Raw genomic sequence first — 20,903 nt, 5'->3', positions numbered from 1 at the left:
GAATTTTCGACTTTATGACTGTGTGGAAGCAATATGCATTCAGTAGAAACTATACTTCAAATTTCTAATTTTGATCTTTTCCCAGGCTAGCAATATGAAATACCATACTCTCTCGATGATATTGGGCAGCAACAGCGAGCCACAGCTCCCAGTCAGCCACGTGATCATGAGGGTTAACAACCGATATGCTTATAACCATTCTATGCCCATACAATCATTCTGTTTTTCACTTACAGTACAGTATTCAATAAATTACATGAGATATTCAGCACTTTATTATAAAATAGAATTTGTGTGAAATGCTTTTACCCAACTGTAGGCTAATTTAAGTGTTCCGAGCACATTTAAGGTAGGCTAGGCTAAGTTATGATGTTTGACATTAAATGCTTTTTTTCCTTAAAGGTGTATAATTATTTTATATGCCGCATACCACTTTATTTTATGATTTTTTTTTTTTGTTTGGGGTGCTATGCCAGGATCTTAGTTCCCCGACAAGGGATCAAACCTGCACCCCTGCAGTAGAAGCGTGGAGTCTTAACCACTGGACCACCAGGGAAGTCCCTTAAATGCAGTAGAAGCGTGGAGTCTTAACCACTGGACCACCAGGGAAGTCCCTTAAATGCATTTTTGACTTAAAATATTTTCAACTTACAATGGGTTTAGCGGCTCAGAAGCCCATCATAAGTTGAGGAAGATCTGTACTGATACATGCTACAATACGGATGAAACTTCAAAACATTATGCTAAGTATAAGAAGCCAATCACAAAAGGTCCCATATTATATGATTCCATTTATAGAAAATATTCAGAACAGGCAAGTCCATAGAGACAGAAAGCAGATTGGTAGTTGATAGGGGTTGGGGGTAAGTGAGGATAGGGAGCAACTGTTTAATGAGTATAGGGTTTTGTTTTGGCCAGGAATTTAAAAGGTCAGGTACCTCACAAAAGAGGATCTCCAAATGGCCAATGAACATATTAAAAGGTGTTCAACTTTTTTTTTTAAACAATCTTTTTTTTTTTTAATATTATTTATTTGGCTGCGCCGGATCTTAGCTGTGGCATGCAGGATCTTCATTGCCACGTGCAGGGTCTTTAGTTGTGGCATGTGGCCTCTTAGCTGCTGCACACATGTGGGATCTAGTTCCCTGACCAGGGATTGAACCCAGGCCCCCTGCACTCACCAGGAGCGCAGAGTCTTAAACACTGGACCACCAGGGAAGGCCCAAAGGTGTTTGAGTTTTATTCAACATTAAATAAATGCAATGAAATATCACTAAACACCCACCCAGAATGACTAAAAATTTTTTTTAAATGTGTTCTAAAGATAAATATTGGTGATGCTATAAAGCAGAGGCCAGCAAACTATAGCCATGGGCCAGCCACCTGTTTCTATAAATAGTTTTATTAGAACACATCCATGCTCATTCATTTACATTTTATGGCTGCTTTCATAGTGCAACAGCAGAGCTGAGTAGCTGTGACAGAGACAGTACGGCCTACGAGCCTAAAATAACTATCTAGCCTTTTTTTTTTGGCCACGCTGTGCAGCATGTGGGATCTTAGTTCCCCGACCAAGGATCAAACCTATGCCCCCCTGCATTGGAAGCACAGAGTCTTAACCACTGGACTGCCAGGGAAGCCCACCATCTACCCTTTTTATTTTTTTTTGCGGTACGCGGGCCTCTCACTGTTGTGGCCTCCCCCGTTGCGGAGCACAGGCTCCAGACGCGCAGGCTAAGCGGCCATGGCTCACGGGCCCAGCCACTCCGCAGCATGTGGGATCTTCCCAGACCGGGGCACGAACCCGTGTCCCCTGCATCGGCAGGCGGACTCTCAACCACTGTGCCACCAGGGAAGCCCTATCTACCCTTTCAAGAAAAAATCTGCTGGCCCCTGATGTAGAGATACTGGAATTTTCATATACTGCCGGTACAATCACTCTGGAAAACTGGAGTATCTACTAGGGTTAAACACACGCATAACATATGACCCAGCAATTCCACTCTTACGACAGAGGAACACATACTATGCTCAGGTAAAAAATATGTACAAGGGCTTCCCTGGTGGCGCAGTGGTTGAGAGTCCGCCTGCTGATGCAGGGGACGTGGGTTCGTGCCCCAGTCCGGGAAGATCCCACATGCCGTGGAGTGGCTGGGCCCGTGAGCCACAGCCGCTGAGCCTGCGTGTCCGGAGCCTGTGCTCCGCAACAGGAGAGGCCACAACAGTGAGAGGCCCGCGTACCGCAAAAAAAAAAAAAAAAAGTACAAGAACGTTCACAGGATCATTATTCAAAATAATAAAAAACTGGAAACAATTCAATTGTCTATCAACAGTAGAACTAATAAATTCTGGTATATTCATAAAATGGAATAGTATACTAAAGTGAAAAACTACTGCCATAGGCAACAACATGGATGAATTTCATACACATAATATTGAACAAAAGAATCCAGATGCAAAGGAAAATATGCTATATGATTCTTTAAAGTTCAAAAATGGGCACTAATAAACCCTTCCACAGATATCTATGTGCAAGAACTGCCCAAGCTATGGTTGCCAGGGGCTGAGGGGAGTGGGAAATGGGGAGTTGCTGCTTAATGGGTAGAGTTTCACTTTTGCAAGATGAAAAAAGTTCTGGAGATGGTTGGTGGTGATGGCTGCACAACAATGTGAACGTACTTAATGACACTAAGTTGCACACTAAAAGATGGTTAAAAACAAAACTGCCCAATACAGAGTCTGCTCTGAGGCCAAAGCTCTTGTGAGGCAGCTAGGATGTGATGAGCAAAAATGTCTGGGGATAGTAGTTCCATCCCCAGCTCATAGAAACAATGCCCTGCGTAGCCTCTGCCACCTCTGCAGTGGAAAAAAAGACCAGAGTGGGCCTTGCTGAGTTGCTCAGCAGAGCCAAGGTCTCCCAATGGCTTTGCTACTCCTTGACATGAGAAGTCTTCCTAGAAGAGTGCCTAGTGACCCACATATAACTAGTGGTCTCTCCTCTCTCTCCTCAGCTAGCGTTATAATCCCAAGGCTAAGGCAAGGCTCCTCTCCAGTACAGCAGACAAGGCCAAGATTCTTACCCAGGATTCCCGAATTAACAAAATGTACCAAGCTGAAATACTCAAGGAGATCATTCTGGATGGGAGTCCCGGAGATGAGGACCCGTCGGCTGGTGTTCAAGCTGTCCAGGGCCTGGTAAGTCTGATTCTCAGAGTTCTTGAGCCTGTGTCCCTGCAAGGAAATTAATTCTCACTTAGGCATGGGCACAATGTGGCCTCCCTAGCAGTAGCAAAATCTTGTATAGACAGGCAAAGAGGAATCATGAGCATTACAGGTCCTGAGGCCTTGGGAACTGGGCAGGGGGCAGCAAAAGCGAGAGTTTACCCACTCTCTTGGGGAGAAATGCCAGGCTCAAGAGACAGACCTTCAGCTTCTAGACCAATGCTATATCCATAAAGCATGGATTCTCTATTTCTTCCCCTCCTCTTCCCTGCCCCAACCTCCAGAGCCATGGCAGCCTGCCTATCCTCTTCAGAGATCATTCAGACATGTTAGAGACCCGTGCTTTCAGGGAATCCTCCCTCTGTACTAGCCCAACCATCCCATAACCTCCTGAGTCAGATGCCTTCTGTATTAGTCTCCAAGCTATCAGTGCTAAGGGGACTTGGTCCAGGCTCGTCCTCTCCTCTTTGCACAGAATCCAGCCAGCTCAGATATCTAAAGAGCGAGCCTCTCTTTGCATCTCTTCCCCAATCCCTGTATCACCCACCCCAATACATACCTGTTACTTCTCTTTTAAGCGTTTTTCAACAAAATGGTAAAGGACCCTATCAACTTTTCTCTCTCCCCAAAAATCACACGGGCAAGGTCAGGCCTGTGCCTTTTCTACCCCCAGTCCCTTTCAGCCCCACACTGGGCAGGGCACACAAAACACAACCACCAGTGAAAGAATGAACAAATAAGCCAGCCTTTCACAGTGCAATTAAACACAGACTCTCTACTGACTCTCCCATCTGTGGGATCAGGCCCAAGCTCGTTAGCTTAGTACTTCTCAATAAGGACCCAGCTGACTTCTGTGACACTCTCCACAGCTTGTCACGGTCCAGGAAACTATAACTCACCACTCCTAATGCTGGATTTCCTTAGGTCTCATTGCCCATGCCATTCCTCTGCCCACAATTCTCTTCCACAGGCAAATTCCTCAAGTGTCACCTCCTATGCAAAGCCTTCCTCAATGACCCCAGGCTGTTGGGGTCTCTCACCTCTGGCTCTTATGGCACTCTGTACATAACAGCTGTGCACTGAATCCTTTTAATGTGCCAGGCACTATACTAAGCACTTTACCTATATTCTCTTCTATAATCCAGATAACGATCAGAAGAGAGGAAATTACAATACCCTTTTAGAGAAAATGAGGTTCAGAGAGGTGAACAGTTATCCAAAATCATGCTGGTATCAAGTAGCAGAACTGAGATTTGAACTCAGGTGTGTGAGATTCTGAAGTCCGGGCACTATACTCCTCTGCCTCTCATCTACTGCTATATACACTAATCACATTCGATTGTACTTTATCTCCTCACCAAGGCAGGAACTTTTAAAAGCAGAGACCACGTCAGATTTGCCTTTGTAACAGTTCACGGGACAGAGCCCCACACAGAACACTGCTCAGTGAATGCTTGCTAAAGAATGAATGAATAAGCAACATTGCTACTGAAGAATTAGACAGACACCCATAGAATTTTAATTTAAAAAAAAAGACTGTATGTTGTATACCTAAAATGAAAACATTGTATACCAATTATATGTTTAAAAAAATTTTAAAGACATCCTAAACAAAGAAAATAAACTTAAAAGTGACTGGAGGATCCAAGCAACAGCCCTGAAACAAAAGGCTGAGACTTCTGAGCTGAAGAGGGAAATAAGATTTGAAACTTGTGAAGATATTACCCAAAAGGCCCTGGGGAAATGGGCATCCATTGGATCCCTCTAAACTGAAGCTCCCTGACGGCTGGCAATCATGAGATCCCCAGGGCCTGACACATAACAGGTACTTAATAACTCAATTAATGAACTGAACTGATGCACTACCCCTGTGGGTCTCTGTGAAAGGGAACGCCAACCCCAGCTCCTGTGGGACCTTCCTGGCTCCAGACCCGGCTCCTGCCACCATCGGCCACGGATTTAAAACCCAAATGCTGGCATCTCAGCAAATCAGATATTTGGCCAGATGAAAAGTTGTCAGAGTTCTTATTTATAAGCTTCTGCTGAACTTCTGTTCTGGCAGAATTCTCAGCTTATCCTTTTAAAAGCAAAAAATGATACCAAGATTAAATACCACCACTTGTCTCTTTGAAACATGAGCCCCATGAGTAGAATCTTGTTTTTAATGCATTTCCCAGCATCTGACTTGCTTTCTGTTATAGCACTTGTAAAGGAACATACATGGGTCCAGATGAGGCATACAGGGACAGTCCTTCCATAACCAAGCCAAGCTTCTCCCTACACCAAGCTTTGGTTACAACCAAGGCATTAAGAGAGAAGAAAGAGCCAGGACTTAAAATCTCAGACCTGGATTCAAGTCCCAGCACTTCTCTGAGCTTCAGTCTCCTCATCTCCAAAACTGAGATGATGACGATGATGATGATGTCAATCCCTCCCCTGTTCATACACCTTACAAAATGCTTCCCTATATCCTCTTTCTTGATCTGTATCATGTCCCTTTCAGGTAGACCATGTGCTATCTACTCTATAGTCTCAGAGCAGTCTCATCTGCAGTCATGCTTACAAGTGGCAAAGCCAACGCTGATCCCAAGTGTTCTGACTTGCCCTGTCTAACTCAGATTACAATGTGGATCAAGATTTTGAACAGTTATTATGCTATTATTATGTTATTATTTCTGTGTTCCTGAGAAAAGCATCAGTTGGGAACATGAAAGCCTGGGGCAGAACCTTCTCTTTCCCAGATCCAAACAGGACAAACTTCTAGAGTAGGCTGACTATCTTTCAGGACTTTGGCTTCCTCAGGTCTCTGACAATTAACACACTGCTGACAAATAAAAGGTAGAAAAAAAAGAAAAAAACATAAATAAATAAAAGGTAGAAGAGCAGAAGGGAGGGCCAGGACCCTGCAGTGTGGCAAGAGGCAGCCTGGTCCCTCATGCCAGTCAGCTCAGAAAACAGGAGAGAATGAGGAAGAAAGGAAACACTATAGAGCAGAAGAAAATCTAGATGCCCCCCAGTCCTCAAGGGCTCAACAGCCTGCCCTGCCTTCCCTTCCCTTCCCCAATGCCCTGGCCTCTAGTCCAGGCTCCTGGCACAGTCCCCCTCCATGGTGATGAAGCAAATGCCAGGGTCCTGGACAGTGGCCACGTGCATACCCCATCTCAATCTGCTAAATCTCTTACTCCTACCAGGGAATGGCCCATCAGGGTATCGGAAGTTGGCAGACATGCCAGACTCTTCATAAGGACAAAAGCTCAACTGGGAAACAGCTCACTACTAGCAAGCATGGTACCCCAAAGTAAGCTTTTCTTCTCTGTCCTCTCCCCAAACCCTCAGATACAGGGTAATCTATAGTCCCCAGAGCACAGTCAAGCCTGCCAATCAGTTGACAGATGGGGCCAAGTCTTTCAGCCACCTCTCCACTAAAGCCCCAGGGGTGTGCAAAGTGACCTTACTTTCCCCAAGATGTAAACAATGGCAGCAGGCTCAGGGTAGCCAAGCCCCCTAAAGACATGGGAAATTCTTTATACTGGGAAGCTCCCAGCCACCCTCACTCCTTTCCAAGTAGTTGCATCCCTACCATCTTTCATGTACAGTGTTGGAAAAGGCCAGAGAGTAACAACTGCCGTATTTTCCTTAGTCCCAGAGAGTCAACACAGACTCACAAAGTGTATGGACTATCCACACTGGACTTTCCTATCTCCGTGCTTCTGTTCACGAGTCCTCTCAGCCTAGAATAAAAACCAAAGCTGAGGGGACTGCCTTGGTGGTCCAAAGGTAAAGAATCCGCCTTCCAATGCAGGGGACGTACGTTGGATTCTTGATCGGGGAACTAGGTTCCCAAAAGCCGCAGGGCAGATAGGCCCGCACACCACAACTACTGAGCTCATGCACCTCAATTAGAGAGCCTGCGTGCCGCAAACTACAAAGCCCACACACTATGGAACCTGCATGCCACAACTAGAAGAGAGAAAACCCACACGCCACAATTAGAGAGAAGCCCACACGCCACAACGAAAGATCCCACATGCCTCAACGAAGACCCTGCGTGCTGCAACCAAGACCCGACGCAGCCAAAAAAAATAAATTAATTAAATAAATAAGTACATATGTACATACAAAATAAATTAAGGGACTTCCCTGGTGGCGCAGTGGTTAAGAATCTGCCTGCTGATGCAGGGGACACAGGTTCGAGCCCTGGTCCGGGAAGATCCCATGTGCCATGGAGCAACTAAGCCCATGAGCCACAACTACTGAGCCTGTGCTCTAGAGCCCGTGAGCCACAACTACTGAGCCCGTGTGCTGCAGCTACTGAAGCCCGCGTGCCTAGAGCCTGTGCTGAACAAGAGAAGCCACCGCAAGGAGAAGCCTGCGTACCACAACGAAGAGTAGCCCCCACTCACCACAGCTAGAGAAAGCCCACACACAGCAACGAAGACCCTACGCAGCCAATAAATGAACGAATGAATGATATAAATAAATAAATAAAAGGCCCTGCATTAGATAGATAGATAGATAGACAGACAGACAGATAAGGGACTTCCCTGGCAGTCCAGTGGTTAAGACTCTGCGCTTCCACTACAATGGGCACGGGTTCAATCCCTGGTCAGGCAACTAGATCCCACATGCCATGTGGCGCATCCAAAAAATAAAAATAAAACAGAATTTAAAATAATTATTTTTAAAGGTGAATTATTAAAAAAAAAAAACAGCAACAACAAAAAACAAAACAAAAACAAAATAACACCCAGAGCTGACATGTACCAAGGTCTTATGACATACCAGGCACTGTGATAAAAGCTTTCCTTCATTTAATCCTCACAATAATCCCATAAGGCAGATATTATCACCCCATTTTATTGACACAGAAAAAGAGGCTTGGGTGGTTAAGTAACTTACCACTTACTCTGATAAGTGGCAGAGCCAGGATTTGAACAAAGATCTCTCTGATCCTAGAACCTGTTCCCCTAAACACTGTACCATGTCTCTCCACCCATCCAAATCCCTCCCACCCTTCAAAGTCCTTTGGTCTAGGAAAACTGTCTAGAGGCAACAAAATCAATCAGCCCACAGCACCTCACTCTCCTTGGCATTCCAAGCTCTGCTTAACCCCTCTTTCAGCAAATTGGTACCATGGGCTCTCCCTCCCATTTGCCTCCTCCAAGGCAGTATGTTCTGTCCTCTGCATCCCCCAGTAACCGGCACAGCTCTTGGATGGCAGTTCTCAGTGAGAAGACTTTGACAGACTTTCTCCTACCACCCAGACAGCTGAGCGTCAAGTACCTCATCACATATGACCAGTCCAACACTCCCTCTCCGGAGGACTCTGACATGAAGGCGGAAAGTCTCATAGGAAATGATGAGGATGGGAGAAGGCACTCTGGCTCCACGCTGGTTCATAAATCCTTCTACGACAAAAAAGGTGTCAAGGGAACAAATCTGAGAATATCATAAAGAAAAAACCAGTTTGACGATTCTTTAATTTAGCCTGGAAATAACTATTTCAGCTCTTTCCACAGGAATTCTACTTTCTGCCACCCCCTCCCTGCCCTCAACCCTGGCCATCAGTGAGGATACACTTAAGACAGGAGCAGGTTGTATGGAGGAGTGCAGCCATGTTTGTTAAGGCTCCTACCCAGCTTTTGGTCTATCTCGTCCTTAGAGCCTCCGTCGATGGCTAGAGGTTGGATCCTCCCTCCAAGCCATTTCCCAACTTCATTGTACCAGTTCTTCACTAGGCTGGAGGGCGACACCACCACTGCCTTGTCAATTTCTGGCTTGCACTCTGGACTCTGGCGCAAAAGCGTCCACATCAATGTGATGCACTGCAGCGTCTTGCCCAGGCCCATCTCATCAGCCATGATGCAGCCATGGTTACCAGGGATGCGCCGACTGGTGACACACTCCCACAGGAACTTCACTCCCTGGGGAATAACAGCACTCAGCCCACTTTGGCATCCACACTGCTGCTGCCCCAGGGATGACAGGCCCTCAGGTGCAGCCCCTACCCTAGCCCAAACTCACCCCCCCACCCCCATTTACCTCTCTCTGATGAGGCCTCAAGACCTTACTGAGAATAGGATCAACGACCACATGGACAGGGAGTTTTTCCCTGAGAAAACACAACAAAGAAAACACAGAGCTCAGCCACGGGCAAGGGCACACCCTCAGAAAGTTGTGTCCTGTTGATTCAGAGGCAGCTGCCTAAGAGAGGACCTCCTTGGCCTGGTGCAATCAAACCATAGGAAATTCCTCTCCAGGATGAGAAAGTTAGGAGATGGAGATGGGTTCCCTATGTCATCACCTTAACCCTCCCTGTGCCCCCTGAGTGAGCCTGGTAGGAATGGATGAGGAAACCCCACTAACTGGACATGTCCACATGTTCTTCCCCAGGCACTCTCCTTCCCCACCTACTCACTCTGGATGGTACAGTAGTCATGACAGCACTCTGAAAACATATGCAGGTCCCAAGGTGAACTCACACCAAAATGCTCTCTGCCCTCCAGGTTTGTGCACTTAGAGGACCAGAACTGCTCAAGAAATACCAGTGCACATACTTGTCAAGCTTCAGCTGGTCGTGGGCGCTCAGCAAGGGAGGCTCGTACAGAACCAAGGCACCTTCTTCCAGAGGGTCATGCAGGGCCCGGCGGACCCCAGCCCTTTTGAGGCCCAATGCCCGAGAGCCCAGAGGACCTAGAAACCAACAATTTGTCACCTAAGCCTCTAAGTTGAGGAGCTCCAGCAGGCCCAGCTCAAATGCCTATCCTTCACATGAACTTTCCTAAGCTTCCATATGACCCCCTTCTCCCAAAAAGCTCTCCAAAAGCAGTTTGGGCACCTCTGCCTGACCATTACCCCAGTCTGCCTCAGATCAGAGTTTTCCCCATATGACTTCTCCCAATCAACTACAAACTTCTGGGGGGCCAGGTCTCGTTCATCTTAGATCAAATAAATCCTGGAAAGGTCTGAAACCCTAAAGGGGCCTTTCAAGACTGAGAGGTCTTGAGAGTTCGCCTCCTCCCTCCCAGCCCCCAGTTTTAGCACAATTCTATGCCCTACATAAGGCAGAGGGAAACCCTATAGAAACTAGGCCTCTGACAGAGCCAACGTCATAAAGGAAATGCTACTGAACTCACTTGCACTGAATGCAGCCTGGGTCCATCAGCCACCCTGGCCCACCAGGAGCTTCCTGAACACTGACATATCCCCACCAAGAAGATGAGGGGCAGTCAGTCTTGGTAGCCTTTGCTGAAGCTGTCAAACACAGACTTCATGCAGGCCCCGGGAAGGTCACCCCATACATAGTCACCACTGGACTGGCATCTTTAATTCCAAGGTAAGCTGTACTCACAAAAGCAGAGGTTTTAATCTATTCAGGCATATTCACACGTGACTAATTTAAGAAATAGAAAAGTCTCCATTTTTACCTTGATAATTTGGAATGGGGATTTTGAAAGGCTTTGACAAAATGCTTCGAATAAACGCTTCCTAAAAAGAGAAGAAACAGGGATTCAGGACTGATTGGAGATGTTATGGGATAATATTTTTACAAATGCAGTCTAAAATGCCTGTTTAAGCGTCGTAATACGTTCAGAGCATTGTATTTTGATTACGTTTCATTCAGATGCATCTAGAACAGGAGATGTGCTCCATATTAGATTATTAGGTTTTGTACAATGGCTTTTACCTTTGAGGCTTTGCATAAGGTTCCACAAATCCCCAGGGACAAGAGAGTGCCAAAGCAAATACCTAGCCTTGGTCAACCACAAGGCTCAGAGCCTTTAGCTCATGAAAGACCATGCTAAGTAAGGACACCTAACTATTCCCTAGGCTGCAGTGCCTTAAGAAGAAAGCACCACAAACTCACCCAATCCCAGTACTAACAGAACTCCAATGTCTGGATTCAACCACTGTCCTACAGGGTTACATCTTTCCAAGCATAGCGCACATTTCCTTTTTTGTCATATCAGTTCTGCCTACTGCATCCAATTCCCATATCAACTCTCATATCAGCCTCCTTGGGAACTAAACAGCCCTTCAAAGAGTAGTGGTAGCAGGAGTAAAAGGAGCGGTAGTATTAGTAAAATAATGTTGACAACAACAGCAAAAGTGACAACAATAATGATGATTAACAATGTATGCCAGATGTGATGCTAAGCCCTCGCATTCATGTTACCATTTAATTCTCATTAACAGTCCTATGAGGTCCATATATTACTGGCATCCCCATTTTACAGATGAGCAAATTGAGGCTGAGTGGTTTCCCAAGTCACACAGCCATGACATTTGCAGGACCTTCCTGAGTCCAGGCCCTTACTTGTAACTACTGGGCAATATGGCTTCCCAATCCAACCTGTTTGAGTATAGCCATGTGGATCAGCCCAGAGTCAGCAGCTTCCTGCCATGGGAAGGCACGAGAGGAAAAAACATGAGAAAGAGGACATGAGAGAGAGGGGAAGCCAATCACCAAGAAAAAGCAAGGGACAAGGGTGACAGGAAGTCTCTGTGCCATCACTTCGGCCTGGAATCAGCACTGGGCTACGGGGCTGGGGCAGGAGGCAGGGGAGTCCACAGTGCCAGCTCCTGAGCTAACTGAAAACTCCCATCAAAGTTCTATCTATATGCACCTGAGCCCTTGGGGAATTACAATAGACTGTAAACCTCAACAAAATAAGAGCTAGAACCCAAGAGAGCAAGGCGAAAACAAGAGCAGAAACCCTAAAGGTAGTCTTAGTGGAATACATTAGTGGAAAAAGAAGTAATGAAAAATACTCCCTTCTAGCAATAAGGTATTTTAATAGGGAAAAAAGCAAGCCCGTCTTGCCCTGAAATTCTTACCTTTTTAATTCTGACTCACTTCTATACAGATTATAAATTAAATTCTAGAAACTCAATGTACTTTAAATAGGAAAAATGTAATGAATATATTTGGCAATCTATTGGAAGATAGAAAAGGAACGTGGAGAACTGAACTTCATCACCACACTAAATAACACGACAAGCCCAGGGTTGGAGAAAGGCCCAAATTCTTTATTTGCGTATTTCTTTTTGAATAAAATCTTTTGACTATGTTTAATTACCATAGCAATGATGAGAAACTCATATATAGAACATTCTAACAAAAAGCTACCTTTAAGTCAAAGGAGAGGAAAAGGAAGGAAATGGACTCTAATTTCTTTCCTAACTTGGTGTCAATTCTGCTTTTAATTCTGAAACTATTATTTTCAAGACTGTCAATATAAGAGGCTAGTATTGAAGCTTTAAGTAGCCAAGAATTTATGCTCCAAATTTAAAAAGACTTTCAGTAAAACCCAGGAGCCACAAGTTCTGCAGGTAGAAGTGCAGGCTTGTGCAACTACTGTGGAAGAAGGTGAGGACCCATGGCCAAAAACATCTGAGGGCAGAGCCTGCAAGACTTGCAATGGCCAGCCTCCAAGAATCTGGTCTGGTAGTACTCACTAGACTCTGACAGAGGCAGAGGAGAAAGCATGCTCTCACTTTACTTAGTTACTGAAAATTCATACCACCCTTTCCTTCTGATGATAGAAGAGGAAGAACATCCCTCCTCCCCACCAAGGTCAAAGCTTCCCTCTTCCACAGAGAGTCACTCTATCAGGTCTGCCTGATCTCTCCTGTTGTCTCATCTTCTCCCTCTCCACTAGCTCTTTCTCACCAGCATTTAAAACATGCTTAACTCTCTCCTATATCAAAAACAAAATGTCCTTGGACTTCTTATCTCCTCCCCTTCAAACTTCTAGAAAGAGTACTCTGTCTCCCCTTCCTTATCTCTCACTCCTCCTATCTATCTTCTGCCCCTTCCACTCTTCTGAAGTGATTCTGGCCAAGGTCACCAATGGCCTACAAGACCTTAACTCCAAGGGATATGTTTCTACCTTATCTTACCAGTCAAAGCTGGCCACTCCTTCCTCTCAAATATTCTCTGCTTTTGACTTCCATGACACCACTCTCCCACTATTTTGCCTTTCTGGGACCTCATGCACAGTGCCCTAGCGCGCTCTTCTTCTTCTGCCCAATCCCTTTAAAAGTCAGTGTTCCTCAGGGCTCAGTCCTAAGCTCTTCTAACTGTACATTCACATGGACACTCCAATACACTTTGCAGGTGTCAAACAAACTCTATGCCAATCACCCCAAATCTATTTCCAGTCCATAACTCCCTCCTACATACCACACCCACATCTGCAAACCCAGACATCCTACAGGACTTAAAACTGATTGTGTCTAAGGCTAAAGTCTTCGTCTCCAGAGCTGCACTGACTTTTGTGGTCCTGAAGCATTTCTGCCGTTGGGGACCCTTCCTCCACAGCTTTCAAACAGGCTGTTCCCTCTATCTAGAACACTTCCTGTTCTCTTCACCTGGCAAACTCCTCGCATCCTTCAGAACTCAACCTAATCAGCATGTCCCTCAGATTCGGGTCTCCACTAGCCTCCAGACTGTTAGGCGCCCTGTTTGCATACTCCCACCACATCCGCACTTATGTCATATAGTTCTATAGGACAACAAAATGAATCCGGAATGAAAACAGTCCCGGAGGACTACACACCACTTCTTAAAGCTCAAGAAAACGATTAAACAATGTATTACTTAGTGAATTATATATATATGGTAAAATTATCACAAAAAGCAACGGATGATGAATATAATTCAGGATAGTGGCTACCTCTGGGAATGAGAAAAGGGATTATGAATTTGATGATGTTCTAGTCCCGGATGGTGGGTTCACAGGTGTTTATTTTGTTTTATATTTTATATACATTATACATATGCTTTTGTATTCATCAAATACTATGTAAAAATGTTTTTAAGCATTTGCTGAATGCACAAATAACTAACCTCCATTACACGTTCCCATCAACATACTCCCATTTTTCCTTCAAAATGTCCCTGTTGGGCTTCCCTGGTGGCGCAGTGGTTGAGAGTCTGCCTGCCGATGCAGGGGACATGGGTTCGTGCCCCGGTCCGGGAAGATCCCACATGCCACAGAGCGGCTGGGCCCGTGAGCCATGGCCGCTGAGCCTGCGCGTCCGGAGCCTGTGCTCCGCAACGGGAGAGGCCACAACAGTGAGAGGCCCACGTACCGCAAAAAAAAAAAAAAAGTCCCTATAAAGGAAAAACACGATCCTGTGTCTCCTCTACTCTCAATACTACACTTCTTCTGACACCAGATGTGTGGGTTTTCCATACATGAAGCAAATCTTCGGCTCCGCGTGGGTGCCCTACAACTTAATTCCAACACTATCTTCCAGGAGAAAGCATCAGATCCTAAAAGGGTTCAGTCCCACGAGACTGCCTTCCCCACTGCTTCAGATGCAAATCTCAAGTCCAGGTGGTTACCTGTGCTTCTGACCACAAGCTATAAATCAAATGTTCCCACAACCCCCTCCTTGGGTTCGATTAATTCGCTAGGTGGCTCACAGAACTCAGATAGTTTACTTACTAGATTACTGATTTATCACAAAGGATATTAAAAGATATGAATGAATAGCCAGATGAAGAGACACAGAGGGAGGTCTGGAAGGGTGGTGAGCACAGGAGCTTCTGTGCTAGGGGAGTTTCGGGTGTGCCCCTTACGACTTCCAGCTCACCAAATCACCAACCAGGAAGTTCTCCAAACCCTCCCATACCTTTTGGGTTTGTAAAGAGTAGGACTGATTAAACATTGGCCATTGGTGGTTTGGTTCCCCTGGCAACCAGCCCCAAAGTTAAATGCTTTACAAAGTCATCTCATTAGCAAATTCAGGTGTGGCTGAAAGGGGTTTGTTAGGAATAACAGAAGACACTTTTATCACTCTTATCACATTCCAAGGGTTTTTGGAGCTCAGTGTCACTCTGTCCCTCAGAAAGTTTGGAGGAAAAAGCTTTGGATGGAGCTAGGCAGATCTGACAACTCTGTAACTTTGAGCCAATTACTTAACTTCTCTGAGACTCAGCTTCCTCATCTTAAAAAATGAGAGTTACATGAAATAATGCACAGAACCTGCCACTTGATGATTTTACCTTTGATTTTACTAGAGGATACACGTGAAAGCTGTAGGACTCTAGTACTTCTTAGAAGCCATATGCAGAGTCAGAGACAGTTCTCTGACAGGTTCCAACACCCTGCCATAGCCTTCACTCTCCTGCACCCTCTTGTCCTCAGCAATCTGAGCCACCTGAGATCTGGTGCCCAAGTAGCTATAAACAAGGGGAATTCCAAGTCAGGCACACAATCTCTAAGGAAAGAGGTCAGGCCTTTTCCAGGCCCCAGGAGCTGTGGGCAGGCCCAAAGCCCCCACTGAAGCATCTGCTGGCTACTGTGTGAGGACCGAGGGAGCCTCCCTAGACAAAACAGGGCACACACAGACATTGGCAGGTTGCAGTTAGGGCTTACATGTTGACTGCTGTCCAGACACGGTGGTCGATTCGTTAGTTGAGTCAAAGGTTTCCGAAAAGGAGACAGGAAACACTCCTGGCTCTGGGTCTCACTGCTGGATTTCCGTTTCTTAGGAGTCTAGGAGACAGAATTGGGGAAGGTAAAGTCTGGAAGATAGAGTTCACCACAATGGCAACTAACATTTAAAATGCTTATTAAGTGCCAGGCACTGTGCTAAACTCTTCACACGTACAATATTATCGTGTATCATCTTCACAGTAATCCTAAAATACACGTTTATATCCTGATTTAACAGGTGAGAAAACTGGAGCTTAATGAGGTTAAAGAACTTGCCTAATCTGAGGGGCACTAGAAGAGGTAAATGAAGTGGGCCTGTGAAGGGCAAGTCCATCAGTAGCACAGAGTCATGCTGCCCGCAAATCTTCACTCTAAAAGCCCCAAGGAATACTGAGTGACCCTTTGCTTCCCTCCCTGAGTTTACCAATGGAGGACAAGAGTTCAGCTGCTCCCAACTCCCAGGCCTCTGAGACCACTCTCAACCAGCCACACCATAGCAGTGAGAACACCAGCACTGAAAGCATTTTCTGGAGCAACCAGTAGCAGACAGTACCAAATACTGCCCCAGGTTCAAGTCTGAGACCCATGTAAGTGGCAAGGGGCAGGCAATGTGTCTCCCTCACACGTAGAGGAGCCGCCTGCACACCAGCAGTACAACTACAGAGTAAGCCCCACTGAGCCACCAAGCAAGAACCCACTTGCACCAGGTTGCCAAGGTATTTGAAGCTATAAGGCATACCTGAAACAGAAACACCAGGCCACTTCCGCTCTCTCTACAGGCTTTTACTCACTCACTAACCCCGCCCAAAACTGCCTTTGAGAAGTTCCTTACCTAATCTCTTCCTCCAAAGCTCCAGTGGCCAAACACTGCTTCTTGAATTGCTCTCTGAAGTACATACTACATCTTCCTACTGATTTGGGTTACATAGGTCCTGCCCACAGCCAGCCCCAGAAAGCCTCCAAGGCAGAGCCCAGTCCAAAGTCGAACATAGTGCCCTTGAGTATTTGCAGGGACTGGAGGGGCATTACCCCTCCAATCTAGGCCCAAGGGAACTCAGACTCTAAGGTAGGCCCAGTACACTCTACTGTTCTGTGACATTGGGCAGGTGACAAAGAGCAAAAGAGCGGGCTGCTAGTTGCTGTTGGGGACCCCCCTTTTTTTTTCCCCAAGGGAGCCAAAGGGCCCAACCCAATCAGCTCTTTGCTTTGGAATGCCCCTTCCTAACCAGGAAAATTGAGGCATATTAGCTTCTAATGAGCACCTTGAGAACAAAGATTTTATTTATGTGGTTCAATGCCTGACACATAGTCAGGCATTGAAGTTTACTGTAAGAGGCTTCTAGAGGTGACGGGGCTCACTCCATGTAACCCCAGAAAACAGGTTTAGGGTTCCTTTCTGCCTCAACAGCCTGCACCCCCACCTTCCCTATCCCCTTGAGGGCAGAGGACTCACCACTGCTCCAGGCCGCCAGTCTTCCTCATCACTGGGTCCGCCTTCCGGTTTTCTCTTGGCCAGCTGACTGGGAGCTAAGCTCCTCCTCTGTAAGGAGAGGACGGAAGGTGAGCCCATTAGACACCGCCATAGGGCTAGCCACAGCCTCCCCTAGGCCCATATTTACCATTCTGGGCCAGGAACATAAAATGTCAAGTACCCATCAGCCAAAGGTCAAAGGCACCCAACAGCTGAGAACGCAGAAGCCTGGTAAAGAGCGGGCTGCTACATTACTGAGAGCATGGGCTAATTAAAGAGGGAGCATGGATGGAGGGAATACAGCCAGGGGCTGAGGTTTGGGCCCAAACTGTGAAAGTGTCGGTCTCCAGTTAGCCGAGGCAGCCGAGGCGGAAGAGAAAGCCAAAAAGGAAATACCCAAGCAGAAATGAGTAGAGGTCTGGGATGGGGCAAAGAGGCAAGGTAGACTGCCAGACTGAGCAGAGTGGAGTCGAGATAATGTTCCCAGGTGGACGTGAAGGCAGGGGGTAGCTGCGGGGGGGAAAGGGTAATCACAGGCCAGGCGAGAGGTTACGGTGAAGATTCGAGGCCTGGGGAGGGCGAGTCCGGAGGAGTGCGGATGGCGGACTGAGGGAGGCCGAGCAGGGGTCCAGGCAGGACAAGTAGAAGATCCGGCCTTGGGAGGGTAATCCCAGGCGAGGCTGGAAAGAGCGGCAAGGCTGAACCTCAGCCCAAGCACACTCCCTCAACCTTCCTCTTCCCAAAGCGCGCGTTAACAGCCGCCAGGACTCCCGGGACCCGCCAGGCCCGGTCAATCGAACCTCCCGCGGTGCCGCCACCGCACCATCCATTGGCTGCGTTCGATGACTTCGGCGCTCGCGACCCAAGGACGGGGGCAGGCCTAGCGCTGTGGTCGCTGAGAGTCCTGGACTCTGGAGCTGGGTAGGCTAAATGGACGAGCGAGGAGGAGGGACTTAAGAGGTGGGGCGTGGCCTGCAGTGGCGGGAGCTGTTGGGCGAAGTGGGCGGGGCGAGCGCGACCGCCGGGTTTTTGCACCCGCGGGCTGGACTCCGGCTCCGGTCCACTGCCGTTTGCGGGAGGCCGGTGAGCTTCCCAGACGGCACCTGAAGTGACAGTTTGCCTCCGACGGGGCCGCGGAGGACCTGCCCCTGTGTGCGGAAGGCTGAGAAAGGCGGCACGTGTGTGTGTGTGTGTGTGTGTGTGCGCCGGACCTGCCTGGAGAGGAGGTCGAGGTTCGAGTCAGATGTCGCTTAGCCCGGCCCTCTCCTTCCCACCTCCCCCGCCGGGGGTGGAGGGAGTTTTTCCTCCCGGACTCCCTACTACGTGGTCAGCTAGGGCAGTGAAAGCCCCCAGGGGACGTGAATTTAAGGCCTGGGGTGTCGGAGGAAGCTACCTTCCTTTCCTAGGGAAAACCGTGTTGGTGGTAGTGTGGTTTCGGAGTCAGGCCTAATCCTATACACTCAGTCTACCTGTAGACTCCGTCTCTCAAAAAGTCAATTACTTCATACCGAAAATGTACATTATATTAGTACTTTGGCTATTCTGAGAATTAAATTAATGTGCTTAAAATTCTCAGTATAATGACAGGCACAACCCAGGTGCTCACTAATAATAGTAAGGGTATACACATAACATTTACTGCCAGGCACTTCTAAGCTTCTTAGTTATAATAATTCATTTAATGCTCACAACGGTAAGTTAGGTTTATTTTTGTCCCTGTGGACTAAAAATCATTCACAACCAAAAAGTTGAGAGTTGTTTTATTTGGCGGGAATTTTTAGGACTTCAAGCCCAGGAGGCAGCATCTCAAGTAATCCTGAGAGAACTGCTCTGAGGAGGCGAGGGGGGAGTTGGATATATAGGAGCTTTGCAACAAAGGGCAGGTAGTCTGGAACATAAAAAGATTACTACTAGTTAAAGAAAACCAGAAATCGCAAGTTAAGGAATTTAACGCTTTTCTATTTATGGGAAGATGTAAGATTCTGGGATCAATGAAATCACTCCTTTGATATGCACCTTAGCTATCTGGGGCCAGTATCCTGTGCTTTCACATCCTGAGTTTCCTCAGGGCTCACCTTAGGGAGTGGCTGCAGTCTGAAGGCTGCTAGACGGCAGGTATTCTTTGTTTCCTTCCTGAGTTCCCTCAGGGCTCACCACCTTCGGTGCTGGCTGCACGGCTGCAATCGCTGATGACTGTGACACCCTTTGTTTTCTGATATGGCAGGCAATATTCCACTTATCATCCCTATTTTACAGATGAAGAAATGCTCAGAGACACTAATCTAAGGTCACACACCTAGTGAGAATACCCAGGATCTGAATTTAGAGTCCCTGTTCTTTTTTTTTTTTTTTTTTTTTTTTTTTTTTTGCGGTAGGCGGGCCTCTCACTGTTGTGGCCTCTCCCCTTGCGGAGCACAGGCTCCGGAGCACAGGCTCAGTGGCCATGGCTCACGGGCCCAGCCGCTCCTGCGGCATGTGGGATCTTCCCAGACCGGGGCACGAACCCGTGTCCCCTGCATCGGCAGGCGGACTCTCAACCACTGCGCCACCAGGGAAGCCCAGAGTCCCTGTTCTTAGTCACCATGGTATGGTAAGGAGGGGCTGAGCCAAGTTTTGTGGGGCCTGAAGCTTTTGTAAGTACTTATTGAGACCTTCTAAAATTAGGTACACATTAAAATTAGGTACACATTAATATTTAGAATGAGATTTTAAAAATTACAGAATCTTGGAAATTTAGGTCCCTTTCTTCTGAAACCTCTAGGCAATTTATCAGAAAGTCTTCCTGTTGCAATCTGGCTTCTCCCCAATTAGAACACTGATTGCAAATCCCCAGTAACTTCTGGGACTCCCAGGGTCTGTGCAGGTCGGCCCTGAAGCTTACCTTTAGCTTTATGGTAAATCTGCCTCTGATGATAACTGTTACTATTTGCCTGGGGTGGGGCAGGGGATAATTTCTTACTGATTTTTTAATTATTTATTAAATTTTTAAGGTAATTGCAGATTCACATGCAATTGTAAGAAATAATACAGAGATCCCATGTACCCTTTACCCTTTACTCCATTTCCCCTAATGGTAACATTTTGCAGAACTATAGTATGACATCAAGACCAGGTTATTGGGGCTTCCCTGGTGGCGCAGTGGTTGAGAGTCCGCCTGCCGATGCAGGGGATGCGGGTTCGTGCCCCGGTCTGGGAAGATCCCACATGCCGCGGAGCGGCTGGGTCCGTGCGCCATGGCCGCTGAGCCTGCGCGTCCAGGAGCCTGTGCTCCGCAATGGGAGAGGCCACAGCAGTGAGAAGCCCGCGTAACGCAAAAAAAAAAAAAAAAAGACCAGGTTATTGACAAAAATGCAGTCAAGATACTGAACATTTCCATCACCTCCTGAGAATCCCTCATGTTGCCCTTTCATAGCCACACCCATCTCCTTCCCCCTCGCACTTCTACCCCTTCCTGAATCCCTGGTAACTAGTAATCTATTCTCCATTTCTATAGCTTTGTCACTTCAAGAATGTTATATAGGGCTTCCCTGGTGGCTCCGCCTGCCGATGCAGGGGACACGGGTTCATGCCCCGATCCGGGAAGATCCCACATGCCGCGGAGCGGCTAGACCCATGAGCCATGGCCGCTGAGCCTGCGCGTCCGTAGCCTGTGCTCCACGGCCGGAGGGGCCACAACAGTGAGAGGCCCGCGTACCGCAAAAAAAAAAAGAAAAAGAATGTTATATAAATGGAATCATATAATAGTAACTTTCTAAAATTGG

The 20,903-nt window shown here is 47.1% G+C and overlaps 1 protein-coding gene across 2 annotated transcripts in view; it reads right to left on the bottom strand.

Moving 5' to 3' along the window:
- The window catches only part of RAD54L (RAD54 like), a gene marked incomplete at its 5' end in the record, with an annotated part of 29,314 nt that extends 11,342 nt beyond the window's left edge, over positions 1 to 17,972 (bottom strand). For both annotated transcript variants that reach the window (XM_079696549.1, XM_079696548.1), the window contains 9 exons: positions 3,081 to 3,231; positions 8,506 to 8,630; positions 8,858 to 9,146; positions 9,265 to 9,334; positions 9,780 to 9,915; positions 10,650 to 10,710; positions 15,612 to 15,731; positions 17,125 to 17,211; positions 17,943 to 17,972. In XM_079696549.1, coding sequence (XP_079552675.1) covers positions 3,081 to 3,231; positions 8,506 to 8,630; positions 8,858 to 9,146; positions 9,265 to 9,334; positions 9,780 to 9,915; positions 10,650 to 10,710; positions 15,612 to 15,731; positions 17,125 to 17,211; positions 17,943 to 17,972 — 1,069 coding nt within the window. The remainder of the gene's footprint in view (positions 1 to 3,080; positions 3,232 to 8,505; positions 8,631 to 8,857; positions 9,147 to 9,264; positions 9,335 to 9,779; positions 9,916 to 10,649; positions 10,711 to 15,611; positions 15,732 to 17,124; positions 17,212 to 17,942) is intronic.
- Between the last annotated feature and the right edge of the window lie 2,931 nt (positions 17,973 to 20,903).

This window comes from Hyperoodon ampullatus (assembly GCF_949752795.1).
Source record: "Hyperoodon ampullatus genome assembly, chromosome: 2".
Classification (NCBI taxonomy): Eukaryota; Metazoa; Chordata; class Mammalia; order Artiodactyla; family Ziphiidae; genus Hyperoodon; species Hyperoodon ampullatus.
This window is presented reverse-complemented; position numbering and strand designations above follow the sequence as displayed.